The sequence below is a fragment of the Lethenteron reissneri genome, chromosome 22, assembly GCF_015708825.2.
Source record: "Lethenteron reissneri isolate LAM-NWPU_2019-01 chromosome 22, ASM1570882v1, whole genome shotgun sequence".
NCBI lineage: Eukaryota > Metazoa > Chordata > Hyperoartia > Petromyzontiformes > Petromyzontidae > Lethenteron > Lethenteron reissneri.
Genome location: NC_083800.1, coordinates 6,302,336 through 6,311,851, shown reverse-complemented (window position 1 = coordinate 6,311,851; position 9,516 = coordinate 6,302,336). Strand labels below are relative to the sequence as shown.

General features: G+C 41.1%; 1 protein-coding gene across 1 annotated transcript; it reads right to left on the bottom strand.

Annotated features, from left to right (window-relative positions):
- Positions 1-1,633: 1,633 nt before the first annotated feature.
- On the bottom strand, positions 1,634-9,502 carry YKT6 (YKT6 v-SNARE homolog). The gene is made up of 8 exons (XM_061556478.1): positions 9,368-9,502; positions 6,600-6,743; positions 6,012-6,094; positions 5,626-5,726; positions 4,403-4,507; positions 4,213-4,278; positions 3,984-4,085; positions 1,634-3,746 (listed from the first exon to the last, which is right to left on the bottom strand). Exons 2-8 carry the CDS (start codon positions 6,701-6,703, stop codon positions 3,711-3,713), a joined length of 597 nt encoding a protein of 198 aa, XP_061412462.1. The 5' UTR covers positions 6,704-6,743; positions 9,368-9,502; the 3' UTR covers positions 1,634-3,710.
- Between the last annotated feature and the right edge of the window lie 14 nt (positions 9,503-9,516).

Below are 9,516 nucleotides of genomic sequence, written 5' to 3'. Positions count from 1 at the left end.
TGGGTTGAATTTCAAAATTTTTCTCATGCTAATTCTGGCGGAATGCCTCCACTAGAGGGAGATCTATCGTACCCATGTTTCATATACAGTATACTTTATATATCAAATGAATGGTATTGGGAAATCAGAGCAAGAGAGGCAGCTCTATAAAGCCCTTCTAGAGGACGGTATTTTGTCCTACTCTTCAACACTGGCCAGGTGTCTTTGAGGTTCGACAAGCACCCATGTTTTATATGATTAATCAGTGGTTGCATATAATGTAACCGATATAATTCACTATGTATTACAAGTTTTCAATTGAAACCTTAGTCCATTACTCTGAATCAATAGCCTTGCTCTATATATTTCAAACAAGCCTTTTCGTTGGTTGATATTTTGTAGTTCTGCATTACATTGAGATTCTGATTAAAGCCGTTTAATGCAATATTTTGATTAAAATCAGTGCAATCTTGATACATTTACCAAGATTTGTATGTATAAAATCAGTACCTCATACTGCACTCAATGCACGTGTTGTTTTCCAGATTGGAGAGGCCTACATAATCCAGGACCATACTGCCTTTCCTCCCCACCCATTTCATTTTTCTGCACGTTGCGCTATTGTGGAGCACACAATTCGTCCGAGTATGTAAGTGCTTGACTGCTTGCTAGGTGCATTGTGTGCTTCTACGTGACCTAGATTGATGCTGAAACGTGGATAAGCAAAATGCACACACTTTACTGTGCAATTGGCTTGAACACTTGGGGGCATTACAATGTACCAGAACTTCTGCACGAGCAGTTATTGATGCCGACTAGGACAAATGATAGGCCGAGAGTGGCTTGTGTTTAATTCATGTTCACAAACTAGATTTTCTCGAGTCGTGGTTTCCAACTTGTGGTATGTGGACCACTGGTAGTCTGCAAGGTTGTGGGAAGTGGTTCACAGAACTGATGGAGAAAAATGTTTTCCACATGGTCTGAAATTTTATTTTATTGAGGATTGCGACTGGTTCACGAGTTTGGGAACCACTGTTGTACAGCATTGCTCCTAGTATTTAATGTCACAAGTCTTTGTAGCATGTCACCATTCAGATACATTTACCAAGAGTTTCTATGTTGATGTGATTTGTGGTGTTAGTTTTTACTTCTACTATTTTGCACTATAAACAAGTTTGTAATTGTTTTGTTTCAAAGATACGTCTAAAGTAATGCATATAAAACGCAAACAATATTTACGTAAATTCCAGTACATTAGATGTTTTTTTAGGTTTTCCACTGCAGCAGTGATTCTTAACTAGGATGGCGTTTTCTTTCAAAACACATTTAAATTTGAAGGGATCTCAGAAAAGGTGTAATATGCATTACTTGTCTGCTAATAGATGTCAGCTTTAGTGCAACGATGCCGTTATACAATAGAATTGCACTGCTACAAGACAAACTGCTGAACATTTGCATTGCTCTTGTATACATTTCATGCCTTGTAGTTTTACAACTTTTAAATTAGTATTTCAAAATAAAATTTAAATGTACTGGAATGTTTGTTGAAAATTGTGAAATAAACATTTCACGGCCATAACATACACGTATAACGTTTTCTTTACATGTTAAACACAATGTGAAAAATGCAAAATTGGTTACGCTTTCCATGCAGTCATGTGCACAAGTGTTGGTTTATTGTTAAAGCTCCTGCAACATACACTTAATACTTACATTTGCAATAAAAAATAAGCATTTATTTCAATTAGTTCACTGCAGCATGTTTCTCACTTTCCATAATATTTCAGCATATACAGTCAAAGGAATTTTAATCAAGCTTGTTGATTTTTTCGGACAATCTGACAAATAGTTTCTTTCTGTTACTGTGAACATACGCAGTTTTACCAATAGTCAAGTTTTACTCAGGTTTTCAGCACAAAAGCTACCACAGCTTTTTTTTCTCTCACCGTGGAAAGGTTTCACTGATATTTGGAAATTCGTAAAAAAACAGCGGTTTCCTGGAGCCGAGAAAATGGCCAATGGTATTTGCCGGTTTGAGTGCAGAGAATTGAAAAACCACTATTGTTACAGCACTGTTGGAATTTAATTGTTGTACACGACAGTATTTTTTTCAAGACCTGGACTGAAACCAAGACCTGTATCTGATTTTTGTCGTCAGGGAAATGCTGCGTAGTGTCGACAATGGAATGGGTACTAAGTTAATGGTTATAAATCAGTGTAATTTATATAGGGTATATAAAATTACAACTCATGCAAAATTGTACAACAGAAAAGTGTGTATTGCTTTATCCAGTTGGATTTTTAAATACACATCCATCAAACTATTGTTCGTTTGAAAGATTATAATAACTAGCCAATGTTATTTTAAAAGTAACTAGCTAGTGGCATATCAATAGGCTGGCAAATAAATTCACCACAAAATGTATGATCCTTATAAATACAACTGCACACAGGCCAACCTTAAAGAACACATTCTACTTGGCAAGCACTGCGAATGTTGAGCCATTTTTAGATGTTACTACCATTGCCAGATCTTAATTGAACATAACTTATCAGAATGATTCCCCACAACAAGAACGCCTCAGCCCTTAAACTCAGCAGCCATTCACAACCGCTGTTATAGATATTATTTATTTCAGCTGGAAGGGCCCAATGAGCTGTTGGGCTCTATTTCCTCGGCATAAACATCATGCAATGTGGGACCATATTGTTAAAAAATAGTAGTAATTGCTGGATGTGTTGTCAAATCGGAAGTTGTGTACGGTTCAAGGTTGACCTTTTCTTAAAATCTTCACTTCCCTTATCCCCAGAACAGATGTGTATGATGTGCCACTAGACTTATGCAGTTAAAATACAACAGCAGTTATCGCAATAAAAAATATTCCGAAAAAAATACTTGAATACAGATTTATTACTGAATGTAACAATTTAGTTTTAATATATATAGATTTTAGAAATGCAAATGTCGACTAAATTCCACAGATCACACTTAACATTTATACAGTATAGTACATAGCTTACCTTACGGTACACAAAAGCAACACAAAGCCACAGTTGAGAAGAACATGTTTGCGTAGACACTCAAACATTAGTGACAGCAGGGGTTATTTACGGCTAATATAGCCACTGTGCTCCTAAGTAAAAAGTTCTGAAATTAAAAGATGTAATTTAACTTATCCCTTTGGTGAACTTTAAATAACTGTATTTAGATGACACAAGTTAATGTTTTCCATACATATTACTGATAAGGCCTGGTTAATTTACTTTCCCCATTCAGATTTGGTGAAGACAGAAAATGTGGTACAACGATGACCAAAATACCACTTGTAAATCAGTACAATATATTCCTCCTTTTAACCTGCTGCCTTGAAGCAGCGCCTACACAGCACAACAGACCTGGGGTCAATAACAATTCGAATTGTCTCATTTATAATTCAATTCAACCCATAATGCAAATTGTAAAACAATGTTACGGTGTTTGTAATAACAATTGCCCCCAGGTTTGGAGTGTAAAAAGAAAAGCAAATCATGCCTATGCGACGAAGCAATTATCACTTTAAAGCTTACTTTGAGTAACTGTATCCAAGTGTTGTAAACGGCGTACATTTGGCGCTTGGCTAATGCCTTAAATAACCCCTGATGATGGCCGGTTGAACTCACAAGGCTTCAAAATCACAAGTCTGAATCGGCCGTTGTTGCTTGAGTCATCGTAGCACCTGCCACTAAAATTGTTACATGACGCTGCAGCAGGAATTTTGTTTCCGAGCCTAAAACGAAAACAACACGTTCATTAGCGTAAATGCAGCAGCAGGTCAAAGCAAAATATACTTCACGTCACCAATAACCTAACCTTTAAAAATAAGTAAAGATGTTAATATGTACAGAATGTGAAGACTGTGTTAATTTTATACGGTAGAATATGTAAATATTTATTTTATTGACAGCAAACAAATAAGTCGAAACTGATGAAAATAAATGATGTACGAGTCTTTGTGAAGAGTCACCGTTTTGTAGAAGGTTTTGGACTGAAGGCTGAGGTGATCCGACTTGGAGACCAAATCATCGAGTTTTTCTCCACGTTGAAGAAGCGACTCCATGGTATGGTGCTACAGAAACAGAGTAAATGTCTCCATCGTCCAGACTACTGAGATGCAAGCAACTGCTCGTCATCAAAGCTCAATGTGGCACATTCACTTTGTAAACCTATAGCATTGAAAGACACAAACCACTCACCAATATGACTTTTGTTTCATCCAGCTCTGCCTGCACCTTCGTCATAGCGTCCGCTTCCTTTGGGTTCTGCCAAAAATAATTGTCTTCAACTTTCACTCTTCATATTGAGACACATTTTTTACTTATGGGTGTCGGACAGGGCAAGTACAAAAACTATTAATGGTACATATACACACGGACATTTTAATACCTGGTATTTTGCAAGGTAGGCATCTAGTCCTTCAAAGGTGGTCGATGCCGGGGAGCCTCCGGGCCAGTCTGTACTTTTCACCTGCATAAAAAACTCCTCCAAAACCTTTAGAATAATCAGAGGAACAGGGTTAGCCTGTATGCATCTTAAATGTTCAAACGTATATAAGACAAGCTACATTAGCAAAGACTAGAGTTCAGATTAGTCGATACTTGGCGTCCCTGTCAAAGATATTATGACATTTACCATAAAATACTCAAATGAGTGCAAATAAAAACAGAAGGGGGGAATGCGGCCATGGTGTGTTGGTTAGCACACTGGATATGCAAACCAGAGATTGCTGGTTCCATCTCCTGGTACGGCAGTTGAAAACGTCTTAAACCCGCTTGTTCACCCAGCAGTAGAAATGGGTTAATGGGGATATATAATTAATTGATCAGTAGGTCATGTGTGGTGGGGTAAAAGTGTCGGTACATCTACCTTTTCCAAAACGTCTGGTCAGCGTCAAAGAGTAGGCCAAAATATACTCTCAAGGAGCTCTCTAGAGCTAGATGGACAGGCTGTTATACTGGTAGGAACCTCCTGGTTACACCAGCCCACAGGGGATTATTGTGTCCGTCGTGCAGGGAGGGGCTGGGTAGGAAGGGAGGGGCTGGGTTGGGAGGGGAGGGTGGGGCTGGGTGGGGAGGGGCTGGGTGGGGAGGTTGGGGCTGAGTGGGGGGTGGGAGGGGTGGGGCAGGGTGGGGAGGGGAGGGGCTGGTCACCCCGTGGTGCCCTTGTTTAACCTACTCACGCCAGCTTGTGCCCGCCCTCACAGTCGGGCATATTTGCGGAATACACCACGCCGCCGTTGACCCTGGCCATTGACCGAGCAACCCAACGTTCCTACCAGCTCCCTCCGCAGGAATGTGTTGCTAGGAGTGGCATGAGCAAGAATTTGCAGGACTGCACATTTACCTTTACGATTCAAAGCAGCGGCTAATATTTTCAAGCGACCTCTATGAATCGCATGATATTGGCTGCATTGCTTGTTTGCTTGTGATAAGTTGCATTTCATTGCCATGATTTACGTGCTATGAAGAAGGGCTATTGCCAAAAACGTCGCCTACTATGTCCTGTTCTCCATTTAAGGCAGTGTTGTTGAGAAATGTCTTGGATGTCAGTGGCTGATCCTGAGAGAGCGACTCATGTTTACAATGTAAATGTGCCACACGTTCACTTGCCTTGCCGAGAAGAGAGAAGCAGACCCGTGATGGATATTCATGATCTGCCACAACCACTCCTGCCAGCCCATCCTCACGTACATGAACATGACAGAAGTAATCTGCAATCAGTTACAATGAGAGCAATTCATGCATGAATCCTGCAAATCTCAAAACAAGAACAATAAGCATAGCATGTTCTTCACAGTTCTGCCAGATAAGTGCCTGTTACGACTAAAAGTGTATTTTTCGAGGAGGATTTGGTTCTAAAGTCAAATGTAAAAACATTTTAAGTTAAGTGCTAAAAACCTAACACACCACAAGAATGTTTCTTACGTTAAAAAACAATAGTTGTATAAACCAATCATGCTTAGAAATCATTGTCACAAATATATTACATTTTCTACCTTGTTCTTTTACAGAAGCACGACTGCATCGGTTTGTCCTCTCCACAATGATTTGACTCGTAAAAGCCAGAAATTCCTGTACACTGTACAGAAACAGGTGCATGTTTATAAAAGAAAGATTTAAAACATGTGAAACACATTGGCTATTCTTTATTTAAGCACAACGTGTCCCCTAATTTTCAACAACGGCCGTGAATCTGGCTATGCATGTGATCATATGGATGACTTGTGTGTACATTTCAGCACCTATCAAATGTCATTCAGAAAATTACAACAGTAATCCTTCACCAACTAATTAAGTGCAACGCCCTTCCAAAGACATTTTACGTGCCAACAAAGTTTGTAAAAAGAAACATTTTAAATGTATAATTTTACGTGTTAACATAAATGGTTCATTAATAGACAAAGACCCCCCATCATATCACCTCAACAGACTGTAGGAGCAAGTGTTGTTAGTGGTCACCTTCACTTATCGACCACGCATATTGTGACAAACATTGCATACCTGAAATACATACATAACCACCCTCATGCCCATGTCAATAACATTTAAAATTTTAAAACTGTTACAGAATCACAATGGTATACCTAGACCGCTGGAAAAACCCAAATGATGAGACATCGTAGGCAGCTTTTAGGAGGTTTGCTTTATTTTCTCCTTTGTAGAGGATGCTCAAGCAGTACAGCTTCATGCTTGTTTTGTCCACTTGAACTTGCCTATCTTCTCCAGCACTGCAAGTAAATATTCACGAAGAGCATTAACTTGATGATCGAATCGTGTTTTGGTATCCTTTTCAGTATCAATGATAGCCCAAAGTGAAGATGTAAATATCACAACATGCACTGCGTGTTTCGACTCCAGTCGAGTCACTGTGCTACGATACTCAAGAAATGAGTTCGGTGGTTAATAATGAAAATGACACGTCAGGAAAATTCCCATTTGGTCGGAAAACAACTACTCACTTCCCACGAAGTGGCACAGGTCAGGCAGTGCTTAACACCTTAGAGAATTGGAATCCATTTCCACAGTTTCGAGCTTACCGTATACATTTTCTTAGTAGGGTTGTACCTCGGTTTACGTTGGGGATGTATTCGTGAAAGTTGCGACAAACATCGAAATGACGTAAACTAAAGAAATGTACAGGCTAGGTTGGAGGCGAAGGCTGAGGCGACGGATAGGAGAAAGGACGGATGATGCTGTCAGCGAAGTTAGTGTGGGTTGAGGCGACAAATCAGGTAGTGATAATGTATTTGCAAAACGATGTAAAATGGCCAGACGTAAATCGGGGTATTATTGTATAAACATATGCCGTAACGTAAGTTGGAAGTGTTTAAATCTCAAGTGCACACACTAATATGAAATATGAAGGTTCTAATGGGCTGTAAACGCCATAATTCAATGATTTCACCAGAGGGTGCCATCACTTCTATCAGCTGAGCTTATATACAACCAATAACTAACCCTGTTGTGAGCACAAACGTTGCCACTGGAAACTCTTCATCAATTGGTAACGTATCATGTACTGACTGGAGGTATTGTGATGATTGTGCCAAGTCAACATTGATGTTGTATCATCTCACAATACTGCCCTCCTGCTCTATCAACTGTGCTCGTACATTTTTCAACTGTGCTCATCATATACACTGTTTACAATTTTTTTTCCCACTTTCAGTTATATTTCCATTGCTTTATTTAATAATTAGACAAAAACATTCCGGCTAAACAATGAACGAATTGGCTTGAAATCATCACTTGAAGAATATATCACAGAATGACTTCAATAGGCATTTTGATCGCATTAGAGGGCACACATTTTATATGCTGGGACATGTCAAACCGAAATTTTAATTAGTCAGATTTAGTCTAGCTACGTGATACTAAAGCTATAATAAATCGAATTAACTGAAAACCCTAATTTAATATCCACTGCTACTGATAGTAATGTTAATATCAATAAAGGCGAACATGTTTTTTTAAATACTGAAACCACCATGGTTTGAGTATAAATGTCTATCCACATTAACTGCCAATCCAAATTTAATATGATGTTTTTTGTGCAGTCATTAGCGATTGGAGAGTGCTTAAACTCGCTATACAGTACTTGAGAGCCGAGTTTAATTACACGTGTGGCTTAAACACGGATTCATATCCATGATCTCAGTACGGTCGTGGCAATGCAGTCAGTTGGTCTGACCTGGTACCTCCTGTAATACTGCATGTGTTTTAAACGTAAGTGAAATGTGTACGTTTCAATTGCAACATCTTGACTCGAGCTCAAATCCCGGCTCAACATTAATCTCTCAAGCTCTACCGGCACCTGTAACGTGAATACCACTTATGTGGAAGGTCACCGTTAGTACTTATCCTGCGTTGTGGAATATCAGCCATTATTAGTCCAGGTCTGAGAATGAAACACCATAACACACTCACGGGGCGGAAACCACCGTGCCACCTTAAAAGCCGCTGTTATAAACTTGCATCATTATGCTCCACGTGTGCCGGGCTGTCAGAAATTTACAACACAGTATCTCGAAGCTTCGCTAATTAAAATAAAGCTTTGAAAGTGATGATCAAGCGGTAGTTGCGTCACTACAGTGCTATTGTGTGGTGTAGAAACAACCACACACACACACCACCTAGCCTCTTGTGTCTTAGAGACTAGACGATTCGACAAAGGAACGTCTCAGCTTTAATTTCCCTTTAATTTCGAATTTCACTCATGCGGCAGATATACGATAAACGACCCCCTAACCACGGTCATCCACCCAGTCACCCAACCAACCACCCGGTCACCCACCCACCCGGTCACCCACCCGGTCACCCACCCGGTCACCCACCCAGTCACCCACCCAGTCACCCAACCAACCACCCGGTCACCCACCCAGTCACCCAACCAACCACCCGGTCACCCACCCACCCGGTCACCCAGTTACCCACCCACCCGGTCACCCAGTTACCCACCCACCCGGTTACCCACCCGGTCACCCACCCAGTCACCCAACCAACCACCCGGTCACCCACCCGGTCACCCACCCAGTCACCCAACCAACCATCCGGTCACCCAGTTACCCACCCACCCGGTCACCCACCCGGTCACCCACCCAGTCACTCACCCAGTCACCCAACCAACCACCCAGTCACCCACCCAGTCACCCAACCAAACATCCAACCAAACACCCGGTCACCCACCCGGTCACCCACCCGGTCACCCACCCGCCCCAACCACTTCCGACACAAGAGAAAACCGACAACGTCGACAGCATCAGTATCCGCAGGCCCGAGACCATTGTTCGCAAGCGAGCGAGCGAGTGGGAGACGCGAGTAAAAAAAAAAGAAAGCTTCGGGTGTTAATTACCATGAAGAGTGTGAAAAAACAGCGGCGGCGGCACCAGTTCCACAGCCTTCTTCCAAGCACCACGTCGAACTGAACTCTGACCCGGAAGTCCCCCGTGCGTCATCCGGCAAGCAGTGATGTCATCATGACGCAATTTTGGCCTCGTCGCT